General features: G+C 59.9%; 1 protein-coding gene across 3 annotated transcripts in view; it reads left to right on the top strand.

Moving 5' to 3' along the window:
* Positions 1 to 1,809: 1,809 nt before the first annotated feature.
* The window catches only part of STIM1 (stromal interaction molecule 1), an 84,905-nt gene continuing 64,852 nt past the window's right edge, over positions 1,810 to 21,862 (top strand). For all 3 annotated transcript variants that reach the window (XM_084293925.1, XM_084293924.1, XM_084293926.1), the window contains exon 1: positions 1,810 to 2,038. In XM_084293925.1, the coding sequence (XP_084150051.1) occupies positions 1,918 to 2,038 (121 nt within the window). In that variant the 5' untranslated portion in view covers positions 1,810 to 1,917. The remainder of the gene's footprint in view (positions 2,039 to 21,862) is intronic.

The following is a 21,862-nucleotide window of genomic DNA, read 5'->3' as shown; positions in this document are numbered from 1 at the left end:
CTCCCGACACACACACACAGAAAAAAAAAAATAAAAAAAAAAAACTTTCCTCCCGCCGCCGAGCCCCGGCCCGCCCCCGCCGCTTCCTTCCTGCTTTGGGGAGGGGGGGGGGGGGGGTTGGGGAAAAAAAAAAATTAAAAAAAAATAAAAAAATAAAAAAATAAATTGGGGGGGGCCGTGGGCACGGCAGGATGAGGGCGTGGGAACGGCGGGGGGCAGGGGGATCCCCCGGGGGGGGCAAACGCCCCCTTTTTGCAACACCCCCCCCCCCCCTTCCTGAGCCCCCCCCCCTATACTGACCCCCCCCCCGGAGCAGGGCAGGGCGCTGCGGGGTCCTGCTGCCACCCAGAGGAGGGATGGGGCAGGGGGGGGGCTGCTGGGTGGCACTGAGAGGAGGGGGGGGGGGTCCCACGCCTGGGGGATGCTGTGGACACGTCCCCATCTCGGGTCCCAACGTGAATCCTGGCCCCGTCACATCCTACCCCATCCCCATCCCCATCCCCATCCTCATCCTCATCCTCATCACCATCCCCAAGCCATCCTCACCCCTATCCCATCCCCATCCCCTCCTTATCCCCATCCCATCCCCATCCCATCCTATATCTTAACCCATCCCCATCCCATCCCCATCCCATCCCCATCCCATCCCCATCCCATCCCATCCCATCCCCATCCCATCCCCATCCCCATCCCCATCCCCATCCCCATCCCCATCCCATCCCCATCCCATCCCATCCCATCCCCATCCCATCCCCATCCCCATCCCCATCCCCATCCCCATCCCCATCCCATCCCCATCCCATCCCCATCCCCATCCCATCCCCATCCCATCCCATCCCATCCCCATCCCATCCCCATCCCCATCCCCATCCCCATCCCCATCCCCATCCCATCCCCATCCCATCCCATCCCATCCCCATCCCATCCCCATCCCATCCCCATCCCATCCCCATCCCAACCCATCCCATCCCCATCCCATCCCCATCCCATCCCCATCCCATCCCATCCCACCCCATCCCATCGGGGCCATTCACTGCACACCCCCCCCAGCCCCCCTGCCCTGGGAATGGCTCCGGGTGATTTTGGGGATGGATCCGAGCTTTTTGTGGGAAAAGGCTGTGGGAAAACCCGACCCACAGCGGGACCGGCTGGGGATAGGGGCTGGCAAACACCTCGTGGAGGCCAAGCAGGAGCTGTGTGGGGCCCTGCCCTGGGGGTACCCACTCCTGTCCCCATCCCCGTCCCCGTCCCTGTCCCCATCCCCGTGCCCTGGTGCTGGGAGCCAGCCAAGGGCCCTGGGGGCTGCAGGGGGCCTGGGCTGCACGGGGCCCTCTGCTCTGCACTGGGCACTGCAGGAGGGTCCCCCCACACTGTAGGACCCCCCCCCGGCCGTTCCTGCCCAGAGAAGCCACAAGGTTGGGGGCAAGAGGGGGGGGGGGAACAGAGGTCCCCGTCCCCTCTTCTACCCGCACTGGTCACCCATCCAAGCTTCACACGCGGCCCCTCCTGCTTAGCTTCCGCGCCGCGCCTCGAGCCCAGCCCTCTCACCCCCCCCTCACGGCCACCAGAGGGCGCCGCGGCTCAGCGGCAGCGGCGGGAGACGGGGAGGGGGGGAGAGGGAGCGGAGGGGGCGTGGCCAGGAGCCCTCCCGCCATTGGCTGGGCGTGCCGGCGCTTGGCTCCGCCCTCTGTCAGCGAGCGCGCGGCGGCACGGGCGGGGCGGGGCGGGGCGGGGCGGGGCGGGGCGAGACCACGGGGGCAGGGCGCGGGGGGGGGCGGAGGGAGAGACCACCCCGGGGGGCGGGGGGGGGCCGGCCCGCGCCGCCCCCGCTGCGTGAGCGGCCTCAGCCCGCAGCCGGCCCGGGGCGGGCGGAGCGGCCCCGAGGAACGGCCCCGAGCGGCCCCGAGCAGCGGCCCCATGGCTGTGCGGGTCGCCGCCGCCTTCTGCGTGCTGTGCGGCCTCCTCCTCCTCGTCCTCCTGCAGCACGGCCGCGGCGAACGGGCCCCGGCACCGCACCTGGAGGACGCGGCCATCGCGGGTGAGGACGCGGGGACGGGAACGGCCTCAGGGCCCCCTCAGAGCCCCCTCAGGGTCCCCTCAGGGTCCCCTCAGTCCCCCCAGAGACGCCTCAGGGTCCTTCAGGGCCCCCTCAGAGCCCCCTCAGGGTCCCCTCAGCCCCCTCACAGCCTCCTCAGGGCGCCCTCAGTCCCCTCAGAGCCCCCTCAGAGCCCCCTCAGGATCCCCTCAGCCCCCTCAGAGCCTCCTCACGGCCCCCTCAGACCCCAGAGCCCCCTCAGGGTCCCCTCAGGGCTCCCTCAGAGCCACCTCAGAGCCTTCAGGATCCCCTCGGAGTCCCCTCAGAGCCCCCTCAGCCTCCCCCCAGCCCCTTCAGAGCTCCCTCAGAGCTCCCTCAGGGTCCCCCCAGCCCCCTCAGGGTCCCCTCAGAGCCCCTCAGCCCCTCACAGCCCCGGGAGGGCCCCGCGCTCCGTGCCCGCCGCCCAGCCGGGCCCCGGGGCTCCGGGCACCCCCCCAGCGCCTCAGCGGGGCCGCCCCGTGCTCCCCTCTCAGCCCCGTTTCCCCCCGACCCCCCCGGCACAGCCCCGGGGCTCCCCCCGGCCGTGCCCGCAGCCGGCACCCGGGGTCTGGGGCTGCTCGGGGCCGGCAATCGGTTGGGGCCCCGGGGTGGTGCCTGGCTCAGGGCATGGGCCCTGCTTCAGGCCCGTGTCCGGGCCCTGCTGGGAGCCTGGCTCAGCACCGGGGCTCGGGGCTGCGGGGTGAAGGTGCCCAGATGGAGCCAGGCACCCTGAAGGCCTTTGGGGCTGGCTGGGGGTAACGGGGAAAGTCGCTGGGATCCCGCTATGGGGTGAGCCGTCAGGAACCTGGTGCCTGGTGTGCAGGGAGCTGGGTTCACCTCGCCGGCAGCCCGGTTTACGGGGCTCCCTTCTGCTTAGTGCAGCCCGTGTGCTGCCTGCTCTGCTGGAAGTTGTTTTTGTGCCCCCCGTATGTGAGCTTAAAGTCCTTAAGCCGGTTCGCATCCAGCCCGCTCCATTAAGGAAACTGGATCTCTGCCGTCCTTTTGATGAAGCAAGGTTTATGCCTCCAAGGAATTTTCGGGTGAGTTATTTTTGGAGGCCCTGCAGAAGTGTGGCGGCCCTGGTGATTCAGCTGCTGCCTCGCTGTTCCCTTGCAGCCGTCGGTGTGGGGAGGGCGCGGGTCCCAGGACCTGCTGCCCAGGCTGCCCACAGGTGGGGTTTTCCTGCAGGAGGGCTTCGTTCTTCTCCACGCCGTTGGCTTTTCTCTGCTGGCACGTTCTGGTTCCTTCTGGGCGCGCAGTGCTGCAGAGCAACACGTGGCACCTCGCAGGCTGCAAACCCAGACACGCGTTCATACGGAGCGGGGCCCTTCAGCCTGAAGGCTGGCAGCTCCTGGCACAGCCACGCCATGCACGGGGGGCTCGGTGGTGCTTGTTGCACTCTGGTAACACCCTTTAAAGTAAGTGTGCCCTTTGAGATCGTGTGGCCACTTGCTTTGTAACTTTTAGGGCCACTGCCTGTAGCCTGGCACAGTGAGCAGCCCCAGGCAGCAGCACGCCGCTTTTCTCCCCGTCCCCAGCAGCACAGGCTCTTATCGTGAAGCAGGCGCGGGTGTTTGACACATTTTCGAAAGTGAAAGGGTTCCGTTTATTTATTTGTTTGACATGCCACGATTTTAATGATTTAAAAAAAAAAAATAATTGGACGGCTCTGGTCACTTTTCCCTGGGGCAGGGGGTGCCGTGTCCCAGGAGATGCAGGGAGGCTGTGTGCCAAAGCAGAAATGTGGCCTCAGTGCTGTCTGTTGCTCAGGCTCGGCTGCTTGTGTTCCTCTGCACACCCCACGGGCACAGCGATGCGCTTTGCTGGGCGTTTGTGCATGGTTTGGGTCCTAAGATTTATGAGTGGGGGTTTGAGAAGAGCAATTTTGTGTGTGGAGGAAAGTCAGCGCTGGTGACCGGGCTCTGGGGGAAAACCAGATCAGATTTTCTTCTGGCTTCGACTCGTTCACAGGCTGCTGGTGAACGCTTCATCCTTAATCTTCCCGTGCCGGTATCAGATTCACGCTGGGCTGCTCTCAAAAGGGCAGGAGCCATTTCGTAAGGCCCGGGGAGCCTCGCTGCGCGGGTCGGTGCCGCGGAGCCAGGAGGGGCGGCGAGGGGGTCCCGAAGCTGCCCGCGAACACCTCGTGGAGCAGCGCCGTGACCCGGGGAGCCCGGGCAGCGGCCGCCCTGCGTTGCGCAGGATGTGCTGACGGCCGGCCTGCCGGTAGGATTGTTTTCACCCACACGTGGTTATTTTTAGCCCCAGCCCGTCCGGCTGCACGCCCGGCCCGGGGCTCTCGCCGTGCCGTTCGCACGCCCCCCTGCCGGCGGCGGGGACGGAGCCGAAACCAGCGGTGCTGCCAGGAAGGGGCCGCTCCTCTTCGTGGCTCCCTGCTGGGACCTCACGGCCACCGGTGTCCGTCCGGTCCGTGGGGACGGGCTCGTGTGTCCTGCTGTCTGCGTGGCCTTTGGCTCGTCCGTGCTGCCGTCTGCGTGGCCTTCAGCCGCGCGTCGCGGCCGCTTACGTCAGGGGGGAGCACGCACGGCGCTTCTGCTGAGCCTCGGGAACTGGTGCATGGGATCGCAGTGAACGCGGTGAGTGCCTCGATGGTCCGAGCTGGTGTGGCTGAGCTTGCTCCTCTTCTCCTGTCATCGCTGCCAGGGACATCGCTGGAGATGCGGGGAAGGCGCAGGGGCTGTGTCGGGGGTGGCAGTGTCTTTTCTGGCTTCCTTGGCCGTGGCACAGCTCACCTGAGCTCTGTTAGGTTGCCACCTGCCCCGTCCCCTTCCAGCAACAGGGAAATGGCAGTCTGTGCCCCTCAGAGTGCTCTGTGGGACGCTCCATGTGCGTGGCAGGCCGTGCCTGCCCCCTTCTGCATGTGCTCCCAGTGGCCTGGTGCTGGGCTCCAGCCCCTGCTCTGCCTGCATTATTTGGGCAGGGGCTGACCTGGGTGTGGATTTACCCCATTTCTCCATCCTGCAGGAGCCTGGGGGGGTCCAGACGGGATCAGCCCCAAGCAGAGCAGGGGCACTGGGGCTGCCATGGGACCAGGATTTGTCCCGTGTTTGTGCTGTGCAGCAGCACCCCTCTTTTTCTTCCTTCTTCTTCTCCACACCTGCTTCCCTGTCGGGGTTCCTAGATCCTGAGGTTTCTGGATCACCTCTGCTCCTGTCTGAGTGGTGTTTGGCAGAGCAGAGCCGTGCCCCAGCTGCACTGGGGGCTGCCACGTGCTGGTGGCAGTGTGCGGGTGGTGTCAGAGGGAACCCAAAAGCAGGTGCCCAAAACCATTCCGGAGACCTGTAGGGCTCTGAGGGAAAGCTACACAGAGAGAAGGATGTCAGTGATAACAAAGCGAGTGTGCCGAAGGGGGCTGCAGCCACAAGCTTCTAACCGCTCGTTGCTTTGATCAGGATAAAAAAATGTTTTCTGGATGATTGTGGTGTGACCACAGCAGGACGTGGCCGTAACGGGGCCTTCTGGAAGCACCGCGTGGTGACCATCACCGGTGGGAGCACCCCAAGGGGCGGTTACCTCTCCGGCTCCCAGTTTGAGTATTATATTGAGCATTAGGGTTGCTGGTTGTTTAACTGGTGGAGCATTGTCACTGCATTTCTTTCATGCTATTTCACGTTCACCTCACCCACCACGATGCCAAAATCCGCACCTGTCCTCTGTTCCGTTGCCAGAACCTCTGATTTCGTGCACGGCAGCAGGGGAGCTGCACAGCCGGGTGCTGGTGGGGGTGGCACGGGGGGTGCCCGAGGTGGTGTGGAACTGGGCGCTCCCTGCTGCTCCTTGCCCTCCGTGACCTGACTCCTCTGAAGTCACCGTTTCTGTAATAACTTCATGGCCTCACCTTTCCCACAGGCCTGGAGGGGCTCGTGAGGCACCTGGACCCGCTCCCTTTTTCTTGCTTTTAAACAAAACGCTTTCAAAAAGCGGCGCTGTCCCCGAGGCTCTGAGGCTTTCGTCACCGTGCCTCTTGTTCTAGCTGCAGCCGTTCCCTGCCAGCACTTTCACAGAGCAGAGGCTGCTCTTGCTGGGCAGCTTGAGGACATCTCCGTGGAAGGGACAAGTGTTTTTTGACGTGCCAGCTCAAAGTGTGGCCGTGGGGCCGGCCGAGGCAGCTCGCTGGGTGCCCCTTCCCCGCCGCAGGGCAGCCGGTGCTGGTGCGGCTCTGGCAACGCACACCTCCTGCTTGGGGCAGTGCCACTGCTTCTGGGAACGCGTTAAAGAAACGCTACCAGAAAACAGGGAGTCTCCTGCTTGGGTGGCACGGCCTGCGCTTTTTTTTTTTTTTTTTTTTTCAGGGAAGAAATTTTATCTCCAGGAACCGGCGTTCTGAGAGCTGGAGAAGTTCCCGTCCCTTGGCAGCGACCGCGGCCCGGTGCCTGCGGAGCGCGTGTGAGAGGAGAGCCTCCAGGGTTACTTGGGGCCTGCTCGTCCTCCTCCTGGGGGAGAGGAGAATCCAACGTTAACCACATGGAGAACGTAGGCAGAGGGAGGCTGAATGGACAGCACAGGGACATAAGTGGCACCTCCTTGCCTCAAGCCCCGATCCACGTAACGCGGTGCCGTGGCCGCAGGCAGGTGCTGGGGAGGAGCACGGGGCTGGTGCTGCTGGGGCTGGGGAGGCTGAGGCTGCATTCGGCCTTTTGCTGGCTCCCTCCTGGAATCCTCAGCCTTCAAACTGCCCCTCTCAGAACCATCCCGTCCCCACGGGGGTGGCGTTTGGGTGTTTTATGGCTCCGTCTGTGTCGGGCTCGCAGGGTGCCAGGGGCGTGTTGGTGACGCTGTGCACGTTACCTGCTCCTCCTGCTCCTCCTGCCAGCACGGAGCGGTGCCTGTCCTGCCTGGGGGCTGGTCCTGCGAGCCAAGCGTGTCACAGTGCCCTGGGTTTGATTTCGAGAGCTGAGTCCTGAGGGAAGGGAGGCAAAAGGGCACCGAGCGCAATCCCACGTGGATCCCGTCGCTAAAAGGAGGCTGTACCAGCAGGCGATCCTCTGAGAGGAGCAGCTTTCCTCGAGGCTATCCCCTGCTTCTGAAACTGCTGCTGCAGCCCGTTAAGCTCAGAGGCTGGTTACAGGAGGCAGCAGCATTTGCCCGGTGTGGTCCAAGCAGCTCACCCCTCTGCTGCCCTTAACTGCTCGTTAGCCGCCGTCGCGTTTCGGTTTTGAGAGTCCTTATCACACGACCTTCATGTTCAAACGCCCGGCTGCTTCCCGACTTATTTAGCTGTGAAGCAAAGCTGGGGAGGGAGAAACAAAACTGGGAGCAGGCAGGAGCCCGGGAGGCTGTGGCTGCCTGCTGGCCACGGGGAGATGTGGCCGGAGGTGTTAGCGCGGAGCTGCCACGTGTGGCTGGGAGTCCCCCGGGCTGGGCAGGGCCCCGGGCTGGGCAGGGCGGCTGCGTGGCTCCCTGCAGCTCTCCCCCAGCCCAGGCTGTGTGAGCAGCACGGCCTCTTGGCCCCGCTCAGCTCTGGGGCCTGTCCTCTCCCCCCTTCGTGCCCTGAGGGCTCGCTGCCAGAGCCCAGAGGCGTTCCTCGAGGGCGTGAAGCTGCCCTGCTGCCCCGAGCCTTTGGTTTTTCCTCGTGTCACTCTCAGCCAGCCCCTGCGGTCCCGTCTCGCTGACTCTGCCTCTAACTGCAGCTCCTCCTTCAGCGGCTGATGCTGGCCCTTCGGCAGGGGCAGAGGACGCGGCCGCAGCTCCACAGCGGGGTTGGCTCTGACTTGGAGCCTCCCTGCACCGCTGCTGCAAGCCTGGGAGAGGGGCTGGTGGCCGGGGCGGGCAGCAGGGCTGTGCCCCAGTGTGGCACCTCTTGTCACCGGTGGCTGCAGGGCAAAGCACCCGGCGCTGGGCTAGGTATGAAAGTCGCCAGAGGAGCACAAGGAAGTCATTAAAGCCACTGCGCACGGCTTACGTACGCAAACGGTCCGTGCCTGTTTGTTTTATCTTCATGAAATAGTATCAGATGCTTGTTTGTTTGCGTGACCGGCCTATTTTTAAGTAACCTATTTTTTCCACGTTGGAAACTACACGAGCTCGTGGTGTGTCGCGGGCATCGGCACGGGCTGGGCTGCCCTCGGGAACCGCCTGCTCCTGGGGGCTGCGGTGGGCACCGACCCCTCCCCAGGGGCAGGGGCATGCAGAGGAGGCACCATCTGCCCTGGGCGTGCAGATTGGGGCTGTGGAAGTGCAAGAGGCCTCACTGCCCCCAGCCAGCCTTCAGAAAGTGGTGGAGAGAGGGGGAACCGGTGGGCAGCAGGCACCGCTCCGTGCCTCGTGCGGGGCGGCGAGGCGCTGGCTTCATGGCGAGGTGCTCCGTGCTCTGCTGTCCCCAAAAGGAGGAGTGTTGAGGTCAGCTCAGTTCACTACTCTAGGTTTTCGAGCTCCGGTGCCTGAATTTCTGCAATTCTTGGAGGCTGGAAGCATAATAAACAGGAGAACTTGAAGAATGTTCCGCATCGGAGTTGTAAATGAACAGCCTGCTTGTTTGCGCTGCCTGCCCCGTGCTGCTGGAGCCAAGCTTCGTGCTGCAGGCTGGGGGGAAGAGCTCAGGATTAGAGCTGCTAAGCAATGTGTGTTTAGGTCGGGGAGGGTGCCAGTGCAGAATTAATTTGTGACTAAGCAAAAAAAAAGAAAAAAAGATGCTGTTTTTTCCTTGATATCAACAGATGCAGGATAAAACCTCGTTTGGGGGCCAGACATAACTTCTGAAGATATTATTGCCCAGGTTGCTGCTGTTGTTAATGCTGCCCTGAAGCTGCAGAACTCGGTGTGTCACCTTGTGCCGGCCCGCGGGCCCGGTGCTCGCTGCGGAAGATCTGCAGGTTTTGGTGTATGTGAGGGGGAGCCCCGAGCAGCAGGCCCGGAGCAGCGTCTCCTCGTTAATTACTCCCGCACGCGGCGGCTGTCAGCACGGGGCGGTGGCGGTGTCACAGCTCGTGGCTGAAGTGTTGAAGGGCCCTGCAGCTCCCGTGCAGCCGCGGGGCTTTCTCCTCTTCCTGGTGTTATACAGCAGGATCAGCGTCTGCCCCCTGATCTCCACGCAGGCATTAAGCTCGTAGGAGGGTGTAAATAACTAAGGAAGAAGGGATTTGTGCGAAAATGACCAAAGACCACCCCGACCATTCCATTTGGGGGAACGTCAGCAGTGACCCTGCAGGAGAGGAGCCGTGCAGTGGGGCAGCGGGTGGGGAGGGCGGCCGATGCTGGGCACGGGGAGTGTTTCCTGCCCCTGTTACCAGTGGGGGCTGCGGGAGCATCGTCCTGTGGGGTTCCTGGAGCCCTTGTGTGCTCAGCATGCCCAGGGCCCCGCTGCTCTCAGTGGTTTCTTGTGGGTGGCACCGCTTCCTGAAGACTTGCACCCTGTGCTCTGTAGATAATTGTGTTTTCCTGTTACTTGTTTGCTCTAACTTGTACCATTTTAAAAGAAAACGTGGCAGGGGATACTTGGGGGCACTCGGTGCCCCTCTTCCACACTGTGCAGCGTGCCGAGTCCTCTGGCAGTTTTTCTTACAGCTCTTGGTAGGGAGGAAGGGAGATGGGGTCTCAGTTGTTGTTTCCTCCTTGCTTTTTTTCCTCGTGGTGCCCGTGCGCCTCGGTGAGGGTGCGATTCACCCCTCTGCGGTCATGTTGGTCTAGCAGCCTGCTGTTCTGTGCCATCGCTGCGGCACTGGGTGTCTTCAGGTGCAGCTTTCACCTCGCTTGCCCATGTTAGGGGCGAGTTGATCTCCAGAGCTGCCTGCTCGTGGTGCTGGTGCTGGCTGAGGTGAGTGCCTCGCTCAGCACCGAGCGGTGCTGCCTTCTGGAGGCGCTCCGAGGGTCCGCACGGGGAGCTGGAGTCGGGGCCGTGGTGTCCCCGCGCCGTGCCGTGCCTCCAGCTCGCTGCAGCCTTACCGTCCGGATGAGTTTCCAGCTGGTTTGTTTTTCATCCCGTGGCTATTTTCAGCCGCTCAGCCTAACAAGGTGAAATGGCTGAGATGTTTTTCTGCTCCCTGTGGCTGTGCTATAAGGAGGCAGAGCACTCGCTCAGGCAGGCTCCCCGGTGGGGAGCGGCTCACCCCAGCCTCCTGCGTTTGGTAGCCCCTGGCTGTCTGCTGGCACGGCCCCTCTGCACCACTGGGCTCTGCGAGAGCTGCGGCCAGCCCTGACCAGAGCCCAGGGGTGTCTCCTGGGGGTGCTGCTCGTGTCTGGCAGCGTGGTGCTGCCCGAGGAGCCGGGGATGTCTTCAGAGCTGCGACTGGTCTCATTATGCCTTGGCTGGAGGAAACCCTCAAACTGCTGTCTGCTCGGGTAAGGTTAATAAGGGGAAGAAAACAAGACAGAGACTGGCTTGGTTGATGAGGAGGGAAACCCGTGAGTTAAGGTGGTTTCTGTGCAGCACCCACCAAATATCCGTGGGCCCTCACTGCAGGGGGAACTTTGGCACTTCAGGCGCCTCAGAGTTGGCTGCAGGCTCCGGTATCTTTAACCTCGTGGTGCTGTAGGACGTGGAAGCGCTCCTCTTCCTATTTCAGCTGGAGGATTAGCCTGCAGAGATCCCGTTGCCCTGCAGGAAGTCATCTGGCAGGGCCGGGACTTGAACCCTCTCCCAAATGTCAGGCCGGGGTCCCAGCCTGTGGACATCCATCATCGCGGGGCGCCACGAAGCGATTCCTTGTGGGGGAGTTCAGGGGAAGCCGCTTGGCTTCTGCAGCAAATTGAGCACCGGGACGTGCGTCTGCTCACCTGCGGGCTCTGCTGCCCTGCCAGAGCCACCCCTTGCCTTCCGAAATGCTTCGGATGGAAGCAGCAAATTGTCCCAAAACCACGGCTTTTTCCCCCGGTTTATGGGCAGCCTGCTGGGCTCAGTTCATCCTTCTTCACTCGGGTTTCACGCTGCGTGCCTCTGGAAGCTGTCACTGGTGGCACGGGGCACATCAGACCCATTATAATTATGCTAATCTAAATTATGCTAATCTAAAAGCACAAACACAGCGTGAGGAACTGCCCAGCCCAACACAGGCTTCTTGCCCACCACAGCTGAGCAAATCCCTCTGCCCCTCCAGGGAAAGGGAGGGCCCCCAGGGCTCAGACCCCCCAGAGCAGCGCTTTTCCTTCGGTTTGGAGCCCTTTGCACACCTCCTTCCCTGCTCCTTCATCCGAGGGGGGAAGGCAGCTTGGAAATGGGTTTGTGGAAGTAGTTGGGGTTGGGATTGAGCTTCCCAGAAGCAGGCGGCCCGACAGAAGGGCTTGTGAGGCTGCCCTGTAAAGCTGTGACCTGGTTCACTGCCTTCTCGTCCCGGGCTGGAGCCCTTTGTGTTTGCTCAGGAGCAGCACGTGGGGTGACGCGGGGTGACGCGAGTTCTCCTTTATTTCGGTCCCAGCCAAACTCCTTGGAGGTTACCAAGCTCTTGGGGAAGGTTTGCTTGGTTGTGGCAGGCCGTGTGTGTGCTGTGGGTGCAGTTGTGCGGCTGCTGGGGCGATGCAGAGCCCAGCTGTACCGCAGAGACAAGCTGCACTGAGAGGCGAGAAGGAGAAGGCTGTATCGTTCAATGGAGGCTGCGTGTGGCTGTTGGTAACTAACCCTTCCCGGAACTTGAAATCTCTTTTCCGTGCGTAATTTTCTGTTTCTGAGGGAGGAAAGCACTCTGCTAACCAGTAATTGTGCTGGATTTTACTGCTGGGTGCTCGTCCCAAGAGAGGAGCCGTAAGAACGAGGCCATCTGGAAGAGACCACCTCAGGCTCCTGAGGTTTTGCAAGCAGAGGGACCCGAGGTGGCAGTGGTGATGGCTATGGCTCAAGGTGCGCGTGGAGGCTGCTGCAGAAGGTGCCCAAGGAAGGAAGGAGGCTGCTCTGCTCTGCTCTGGGACCGGGAACTGCAGGAAAATCGCCTGGTGGGAAGCAGCAGGAGAGGCAGCTGCACGTCTTCCTCACACTGATGCTGGAAATAATTCCTGCCTAAAGAGCTAGAGACCAGAGCATCTCTTATTTTCTATTTAATGAGGTGTTATAAAGGATTCAGAGGAGGCTGGACTTCTATTCCTGAAATCACAGAATGGCTCAGGTTGGAAGGGACCTGAAAAATCCTCCAATTCCACCCCCACCAGGTCAGGTCACCCAGGGCCCCATCCGGCCTGGCCTTGAGCACCTCCAGGGATGGGGCATCCACAGCTCCTCTGGGCAGCCTGTGCCGGTGCCTCACCACCCTCTGAGGGAAGAATTTCCTCCTAATGTCTAGTCTAAGTCTATCCTCTTTTAGTTTCAGACCATTCCCCCTTGTCCTATCATTAGCTACCTGAGTAAAAGTCCTCCATCCATTTATAAGCCCCCTTTACGTACTGAATGGCTGCCAGGAGGTCTCCCCGGAGCCTTCTCCCCTCCAGCTGCACACCCCCAGCTCTCCGCCTTGCCACAGGAGCGGTGCTCCCCCCTGCGTATTTGTGTTAGGATTTGGCACCGAATTTTATTGGTAGTCAGAGCTACACCTTCTGTAAACACAGCTCTCGAATGTAGCTGATGTTAAACTACGAATCCACGTAACCCTGGTGCAGGCCCAGAAATAACCCGCGGCTTCAAGCCTTTGCAGCTCTCCCTCATTCTGCCCTGACCACGTGCTGCTGCTGCTCGGGGCCGCGCTGTGTCCATCTGCAGGGGAGCCAGCGAGGAGCTGCCACTCGCCGATGGTGGCTTTGAAGAAAAATCAGATTTGGGGCAAACGAGTGGTTCTGGGCGGGTCAGCAGCAAGCGAGCAGTCTTTTTCTAGAGTGGCTCTCATCAGCTGCAGCCACTCAGTAAAACAGAAACTGCTTCCATCCCATGGCCGAGGGGAAGGAGCTCGATTCAGGCTGCACAAGGTGAGCAGTCAGGCTGGAGACTTTCTTTCTCCCCCAATGCGTTCATGTAACGCAACGAATGCGTGTGACACGCTGGCCTGGAGATGAGTGCTAAAACTCGTTTCCGCTTCTGTGGCTACCCTAATAGCTGGTAGAAGGCCCGGAGACCAGAAGCTAAAGGTCTAAGAGTCCTGCTGTGCTGGTACTTGTAACTCACGTGCGTAATGACGGGCTGCTTGGGGTGCAGCCCTAGCAGATGAAAGGCTCTGAGCAGGGCTGTGTCAGCATCCTGCTGACGGCTCAGCTCCGTCACTTGTTTCCTGGCACAGAGGAGTGCTGGGGGTGACGTGCCTGCTCCTGGGGAGTGTGTGCTGCCAGCACGCCCAGCGGCCGTGCTCCTGTGGTGGGACTGCTCCAAAGCCTTGGGGCAGGGCAGAGGATTTAGGAAGAAATGCGATATACCTTGTAGTTTTTCTTTTTTTTTCAGGCTAGCTGGTGAAGCCTGGAAGATAAAACAAGCTTTCAGCATCAGCACAAAGGCTGGTTTTCTGAGCAAAGGGGACCAAAAGCGTGGCAAATCAAACTTGGGGCTCACGTTGAGCCAGGAGCACCAGGAGCATGGGGCAGGGACAGCCCTGGGGCTGCCCTCCCTGGCTCCGCTCCGGCGTCTGTCACGGCGAGGCTGCAGGAATGCTCCTGGGCTTTGGGAACCGGCCGTGCCGAGCAGCTGCTGCAGCGTGGGCCCGCGGGCTGCTGGAGTCGAGGATTTCGCACATTTTCTTCCTTTCAGCCCCTGCACGGAGCAATTTGTGCAGCTCTGAGTGCAGCGGGTGCCTTGTCCATGGGCTCACCCAGCCCGGTGCCCGAGCAGCCCTCAGCCCTGGCTGGCAGCGTCCCTGTAATCGCCTCCCTCTTGGCTCTTTGCAGAAGGGACCAGATGGCTCCTTTCTGCCAGGATTTAATGATTTTAAATCCGCCCAGAACAATAATTCCCTGCTCCTGAAGCATCTTCATGTCTGTGCAGTAACCAGATTGTTTCGATCTTTAATATTTAAGGCTATTACCTTTCTGCAGTGCGTTGTTTCTTGTGATGTGGAAAATAACGGTCCCTTCCAGTTGTATTTTTTCTTATTCAGAAACAGGCACTTAAGTAGCCTCTACTGTAGGTGGAAGCTGTGGTGGTCCGTAATTAACTTAAACGTAAATTGAGTGGTATTTTTCTGAATATACTTAGTGGGTGCTTGGAGTTCAGAGAATCACAGAATACCCTGAGCTGGAAGGGACCCACAGGGATCATCGAGTCCGACTCCTGGCTCCCCAGAGGACTACCCCAAAATCAAACTCGATGTCTGAGAGCATTGTCCACATGCTCCCTGAACTCCAGCAGCTCGGTGCCGTGACCTGGGCAGCCTGTCCCAGTGCCCGACCCCCTCTGGGTGCAGAACCTTTCCCTAACCTCCAGCCTGACCCTCCCCTGCCCCAGCTCCATGCCGTCCCCTCGGGTCCTGTCGCTGTCCCCAGAGAGCAGAGCTCAGCGCCTGCCCCTCTGCTGGTTTTAATAAATAAAAATATATTAATCTAAATTAATAGAGCTGCAGGTGCCACGAGGCCTCCCCTCAAACCAGGTAGTCGACAGGCGGTTGTGGACCCATCGGTTACTGGGCGATGGGAATAATGGAGCTGGGAAGAGCATGGATAGTAGGGTTAGGGGAATTCCTAATAAGTAGGGGCTTAGAAGTGGTCGAAATAGCTTGGGTTCATGTTCAGGGCCATGGGGTAGGTTTAGTGGTGAGGGGAATCTCTTTGGTGGGGGGTTATGATGATAAAGATGCAGATTTGGCTGGATCAGTAGTGTGAGGGTCAATCAGGCTGTGATTCTCATGGGGAATCACGGTGTGGGGCTGAGTTGTGGCGCACCATGAGGGAGGGGATCCCCTCTTTCTCTAGCTTACAAGGCTGCTGCGTGGGATTCTGCCACGGCTCCTCTTCCCTGGGCTGAACAAACCCAGGGCCCTCAGCTGCTCCTCGCACATCCTGCCCTCCAGACCCTTCAGCACCTTCCTAGCCCTCTGGAGGCTCCCTGATAGTTTGACCCCTTTCTGACGCTGTGGTGCCCAAAACCTCACACGGTGCTGGAGGTGAGTTGATTGCTCCGGTTGCCAATAAACTCTGGTAAGCTGCCACGTGGTTTGGTTCAGCCTGGCGTTTATTCCCGACGTCTGTCTTCTCGCCCAGGTGCTGTGTTCGGGGCTTCCAGCTCCACGCCGTGGGCTTTCCCCTTGGAGCGGGCGACCCAAAATGTCTTTTCCATTTCTAATCGTGTCCGGGTGCTGTGCCAGCTGCAAGCTGGGCACCGGGGTGTGCAGGAAGGTGCTGCAGAGGGAGCAAACAGCAAGCACAAGGCGACGCTCTGCTGGACTCGCCTTTAGGCACAGGCTGCTGGGCACTCAGGAGCAGAAGGGTTTCTGTGTCGTGTTCTGTACCTGCAAACCGGTGTTCGTGCAGGATTTATGGGGTGCCAAGGGACAGGTGTGCTTCATTTGCTCTCTACCCCATGCACACCCTGGTACCCGCTGTGCCGTGTAAGTGCACCCAGCCCTTCAGGGGCCCAGGCTCTCTCTCGTGCAGGTCTCAAACCCTCCCTCCTGTTCCCGTCCAGCGTCGTGCACGAGTTGTCCTCATTGAAACTCCGGGGGGCAACTCAACTGCCAAGTGCCTGGTTATGAAAAAGATGCTGTTTGTTCAGCTGAAATCAAGATGAATGGGGTCAGGCTCCAACCCGGCCTCGTGGCTTTGTGCCCGGGGTGACTTTGAATAGTACTTTCCCTCCTGGCACTTCAAAATAATAGACGGAGATTGATCGCATCGCTTCTGGTGGGAAAGCGAGCTGAGATCTCAGGAGCTAGTAATTTAAACTGACCCTGGTGCAGATGGAAGCCACGCATCCAGTGCACATCATACAGCACGCGGGTAACGCGTGTCACCTCGTTAAAAGGTGTGTGTGCATATAACGGGACAAAACTGCTGGGCTGAGTCTCCTGAGGCTGAAAGGAGGAATCCTCCGCAGGCGTGGTTGAGAGCCCGGGCTCTGCAAACTGCTGCTGTGAGCAGGGCTGTGGCTGGCGGGTGGGTGAGCTCGCCTTTGGGGGAGACGTCCTCGTGTGTCAATGGAGTCTCTCCAGAAGGATGGTCATTGCTCCTTGGGGGGCACTTTGTGCTCTGCAGGGATCCAAGCCGCAGTCCCTGGCTGCAGTGCTTAATTGGAGTCCCTTCCTTCCCCTGCCATTTCCTTACTTTATCCTCTCCAAATTGCTGCCCCTGGACTGAAAAGTGGGTTTCTGTGGTCAGGTGTGGCAGCAGCGTTCTGGTTGTGCAAGGCAAACGGAGCCTGGATCTGGATTAAAGGCTCTGAGCCTTGAGGTAACGTGCTGTCTGCATCGTTGGTTGTGCTGTGCTTCATTCTGATGGCCCGGCTGGAAAACTGCCCGTCTGCTCTGCTTTAACCCATCCTAACGCTGGGTCTTACCTGAGCACCTCTGCAGGAACCCGACAGCTCTTCGGACCACAGCACGTTGTGAAAGTTGTGGCATCGCCTTCCAGGCTGCTCAGGGGGAAGCAGCAGTGCAGGCAACAGCTAAGAAATGGCTTAAAACGATGGGAAAAAGGTGAGCTGGTGAATCGTGAGTGAGAAAAAGGTGAGCTGGTGTATCGTGAGTGAGAAAAAGGTGAGCTGGTGTATGGTGAGTGAATCCCGACGTGTGAGAGCACGGAGTGAGGGACCCCAGCTGCTGCGCTGCCAGGTCGCAGTGAAAACATCCCTGAGAGGTAGGCTCTGGGCAGAGTCAGGAAGGATTAAACAATGGAATTTAACAGGCAGCAGAACAATGGCTGCAGTAGCAGTGGGGCTGTGCTAAGGACGAATTTGGCATCTGCTGTTCTCTTCCCTGCATTTTTCGCTTACACAACAGCGTTGCTTTAAAACACTGAACACAAGCACGGATTGCATCATGTGGAAACTGTTCCCTGCGCGGAGAAGACAAGAACCACGTTGTCCAATGACTTATCAGCTTGCCTTTTAAAGCAATTTTATTACTCCAAATAAATAGCCCTGAAGATTTTTTGAAGACAGTCTTCGGGGAAAGAACGAAAGCGGCCTGTGATCGTGCCGGCGTGGTGCTGTTCCCGGCAGCGCACGCGGCCGCGCCGTGCTCCCGGCAGCGGGCAGCCCGGGCCTGGCGGAGCAGCGTGCTTCAGCCCGAGGGCAAAGGATGAAGGGATGCAGAGCAGATGCAGGGCTGGCTGCAAAGTGATCCCTGCATCCCGTGCAGCTCCGGGCAGTGCCCTCAGTGGTACCCAGACCCCCGGCACGGGACGGGGCAGGGCAGGGGGCTTCAGCCACGGGACGATCTCGGGCTGGGGGCAGCAGCCTCAGGTCTGCCTGCTTGATGCACCCTTGGCCTTGCGACGTCGTGCAGAAAACCAGGCACTTCCCTGACTTTGTACGCTACGGATGTGGTGACAGGCAGCAGCAGCGCGGGTGTCTCATGCGTACGGCAGCAGAAGGCAGCGCCCCGTGGCGCAGGAGGCACTGCTGGCACCCCGCTGGTGTGAGAAGCCTCCTAATTTCTGCGTGCTGCTTGCCTGGAGTCAGCAGCCTGCTGAGTGCAATCCCCAGCCTGCTTTGGCTGCTCACCTGCAGAAACGAGCCCCTTTATTACATGCACTGCTTGTCCAGGAGCTTTGAGGCTGTGAATCTCCCCGCTGCCCTCGTAGAGGAACCTTTCCATTTTCCAGGGGAGGAAAACGGGGGCACAAAGTGCTGTAACCCGTGTTCCACCACCGTTAGTCATTCCGAGGCTCGATTTTTTGGCTTGGGCAGGGACTGCCTTTTTTTTTTTTTAGCAACAACCTTTATTAGCAAGGCAGCGTCAGCTCGGCTCCCGACCAGGCGGGCCAGGTTTCCTGGCGGTACGGTGGCTGCCGCTGCGAGCACCGCGCCAGCGCCTGCCTCTCCGTGTCAGCACTGCGCCCACCCCGGGCCTCTGCTCTGCTGCTCTACTCGGCGCTGGCAAACGTTACTTTGGGGCAGAACTATGACAATTTAGAAACCCCTGCCTGGTAGCAGCACGGCTGGGATTGCTGCAGCTCACAGGTCTGCTCTGACAGGCGTCTTTCTTCTGGGTCTGCTCGCAGAGCTCCGAGGCAGGGCCACTCGCACGTCGCCGTGGCTGCATGCACAAGAGAAAGGGCACCAAGGGAGCAGCTCGGGCTGCTCCGGAGCTGTTTCCCCGTTCTGCCAGCCGCGGGTTGCTGCTGGCTGTGGCCGGCCGTCGGTTTCCTCCCCGGCTGCGTCGCTTCCTCTGTGCGAGCTGTGCGGGCTGCCTGGGAGCCGTCCTGGAGCTGACGCAACCGCAGCGCTGGTTCTGGGCTCCAGCAGCACGTTTGGTTGGCAAGGAGAAGAGAAATGTTGTTTCTGCGATGTGAATGGAGCTTACCTACTGACAGGGATTGGTTTCAGCTTTTGCTATCGCTGCTCCTCGTCGATACGGCTGTTTGTGTTTGTGTTTGTCTCTGGTGCACCAAGAGCTGTTGCCTCCAAAGAGGCAAATGAAGTGCTCAGGGATCAGATTAACCCTTCATGATTATAATTACTGGAAAAAAAGATGTGCTGAAGTGCAAACAAGGGTCTCCTTCCCCAAGGCCGCGGGGCTGCCCTTTGGGACCCGTGTCCTTCCCCTCCAGAGGGGAGCTTTGTGAACGCTGCCCTGCAGCTCTCCATGTGGTGCTTTTGCTTTCCAGTCCCCTTCCCCGTACCTCTTGCTCCTTGCACCACCATCGCTCACGGGAAGCGTTAGGCCTGGTGACACTGCATTGTTCTCAAGGCCGAGCTCTGCTCAGAGGCCCCCTGGGCCGGACTTCACACCTCAGGGCTCTCGGGGGTCTCGTCCTTGCACCACCCCAGGGTTGCTGAGCCTGGCTGTCAGGCGAGTAAAACCTGACCACTCTGTGAACACCAAAACTGGTGGAACTTTGGTTTTCTGTGGGTCTGAGTCTTTGTTCAGGAGCTGCTTCCTCCTCCCCCTGCTTTCCTCTCTCCACCCTCTTCCCCTCCCCACCCAGTGCCGCTGGTTTTCTCCTCTGCTGCCCGCAGCAACGTGGGCTGCTGGGGAGCGGGACGTGCTGCGGCCCCGTTTCATCAGGGAAAACCTCGAAGAATGGGATTTTTGAGGCATTTTGGGGTTGAGTTTGGGAACTTCTCTTTTTGGTATATAAACTGCCCATGAGCCGATGCTGAATGCATTTTGGAAAACAGTTGGATGACCAAAGGTGAGCAACAGGAGTCATGCCAGAGGTGTCGCTGCCCGCGTGGCGAGGAGCAGCACCACGCGCACCCCTGCTCAGCACCCGGACCCACACCCAAACCCATGGCTGTACCTCCAGGCAGCTCTGCCCACATTTTGGATGGGGCTGCCCCGTGCACGTGCCCCACACCGTGAGTGTCCTGTACTCGGCTTCCTGGCGAGCAGCACGCGATGCCTCCTCGCCGCACAGAAGGCGCCCCGGGAGCGGCGCGTGCCACCTCGGCAGGGCCGCCTGAGAGCAGAGGCTGCTGTCACCATGCTCCCGGCTCTGCAGAGCTTCTGTGAAAATTAAAATCATCAGTTCTGTGTGTGCGAGGGATAAATAAGGTTAAAATGAGGAGAAGATGTCCTTGTATGGCAGCGAGGGAACGGTGCTGCTTCACTTGCATTAATTACGTTGAAGCTTGTCTGCGAAGGCGCTCTGGGGCATCCTTGGTTCCTGGGCGGCTGCGAGGAGGAGGAGGAGAGGCAAGAGGCCCTCCTGGGCAGGCCATGCATGGAGCCTTTCCTTCTGGGGAAGTCATGGAATGGTTTGGGTTGGAAGGGACCCTAAAGACCATCGAATCACAACCCCCTGCCCCCAGCCCAGGCTGCCCCCAGCCCCCTCCAGCCCGGCCTTGGGCACTGCCAGGCCTGGGGCACCCCCAGCTCCTCCGGGCAGCCTGGGCCAGGCCCTCACCGCCCACAGAGGGAAGGGTTTCTTCCTAATTTCTAAGCTCAACCTGCCCTCTTTCAGTGCAAAGCGCTGGCTGAGGTGTAGTGCAGGGTTTTACAGAGCTGGTTTGGAGACGGGATGTGAGCCTGGGATGTGAGCCCAGCCTTCGGGTAGTGTCACCCCTGCTCCTAATCCAGCTCGCAACCAAAGGAAGGTAATTTAGGAAACGGATTCCCTTCTCTCTTCCCTCCACCCCCACACCTCTCAGACTGCAAATCTCCTTTCAAATTCCTCAGGAAACTCCCCATTAAGGAGAATGTACCCAAGAATGTACCCGGGTGAGCTGCCTGGCCCGAGGGGCTGTGGGGTCTGGGGCTGTGCCATTGAGGTGTTCATCCTGGCAGGGATGAAGCCTTCAGAGGAAGACCTGGTTGGGGCCGGAGGGCTGTGGCTCTGCTTCCCAGCATATAAAGGGTTTAGTCCTCCAGATATAACCAAAACCAGGCTCACACTTTCCTGTAATTTATCTGCAGCTAGAAATGTTGGGGAGCAGAGCTTTGGGTGCCTGGTGTCCGTGGGCGCCTGCGTGGGGAGTGTGGAAGGGATTGCTTTGTGCAGCAGCACACGGCCACCTAAAATCACCTCACATCGTCCTTGGCACCCGTGGGTCACGGTGTCTGCGTGCACAGGCACACCTGGCTTTCAGGAGCTGCCCGTGGCAGTTTTCTCACCCGAGGTCTCTGCGTGGTGTGGGAGCACCCGGCTGTGCTGCGCGGGCTGTGGTGGCCGGGCAGGCGCGTGGACCTGAGACATCGCTTCCCTTATCTTGTGTCACATCCTGTGAAAGTGAGAGATGGGAGGGGGAGAACAGAAAGAGATTCTGGGGAGGGTGTAAACTACTTCCTTGCAGCATTACAAACATACCTTACTGCTCTGTGCTGGGTGAAGACAACTGCGTGAGCCGAGGGGCTGCCACCCGGCACGGAACCTGTTCAGCATTGAAACAACTCCTTTCATGGAAAGCTCTTGCAAAAAAAGGACGGTCTTTTTTTCTATTAAACGTGACTTTCCTTTTGACAAGTTAGGGTGAAATACTTTAAATCATAAAGGCATTTTCCTGACTTCTGCAACAGGAGGGTGTGGGGAGGGCAGAGGCAGAGTCCTTGGGGGTCTGCGAGGACGGGGCGAGCGGTGGCAGACACATCACAGCAGGGAGGTTGTGATTAGGATTAGCGTGGGCTGCCTTTTTGTTCAGGCAGTGAAATTGGGGTCAGAGGCAGTGGAGCCCCTGCCCTTGGAGGCGCCGGGACCCTGTGTGCATGGATCAGTGCTGGGCTGCCTTCCTGCCTGCACCGCTGCGTGGCTCATGCGGAGCACGTCACTGTTATAAATAGAGAGGATTTTCTGTGTGGTATCAGTGCTGCTCACGTGGCTCTGCCCATATCCTACCCTTATGGACGTGCTGCGTTGCTTTCAGCACGAGGGAGACCACGGGGAGACCCGAGAGGGGCTGGGGGCTGCCTTGGGGCCGGGGCGGTGCGGTCGGGCAGGGGCTGAGCCCCACTGCTCGAGCAGCCCTGTGCAAACCACGGTGCCCCCGCGCCTGCCCTGGTGCCCTGTGGCTGTGCACGAGGGTCGGGGAGCAGCAGGACCTGGATATGTTCAGGTACAGGGCAGGTACGGGGCAGTTACACTCCCATCTGTGCCCAAGCAGTAAAATCACCCCAGGCTCAGGAACAGAAGCAGCTGCAGCACCACAGCTGCCGCTTGTGCCTGAGCTTGCTGCTGCTTGCAGCCGCTCTTCCCAGTGAGACTGCTGTGTGCCTACAGGGAAGTGAACGTTTTCTCCAGCAAAGCCAACTGGAATGAACAAGCAGCCTCCGAACTGTGCTGATGCCTTCTGAGGCACTCTTAGGAATAAGGATTGCAACAAAAAACCCCAAGCAACCA

The sequence above is a fragment of the Netta rufina genome (genome assembly GCF_964035555.1).
Source record: "Netta rufina genome assembly, chromosome: 1".
NCBI lineage: Eukaryota > Metazoa > Chordata > Aves > Anseriformes > Anatidae > Netta > Netta rufina.
The sequence above is the reverse complement of the archived record's forward strand: the minus strand, read 5'-3'. Positions and strand labels throughout refer to the sequence as shown.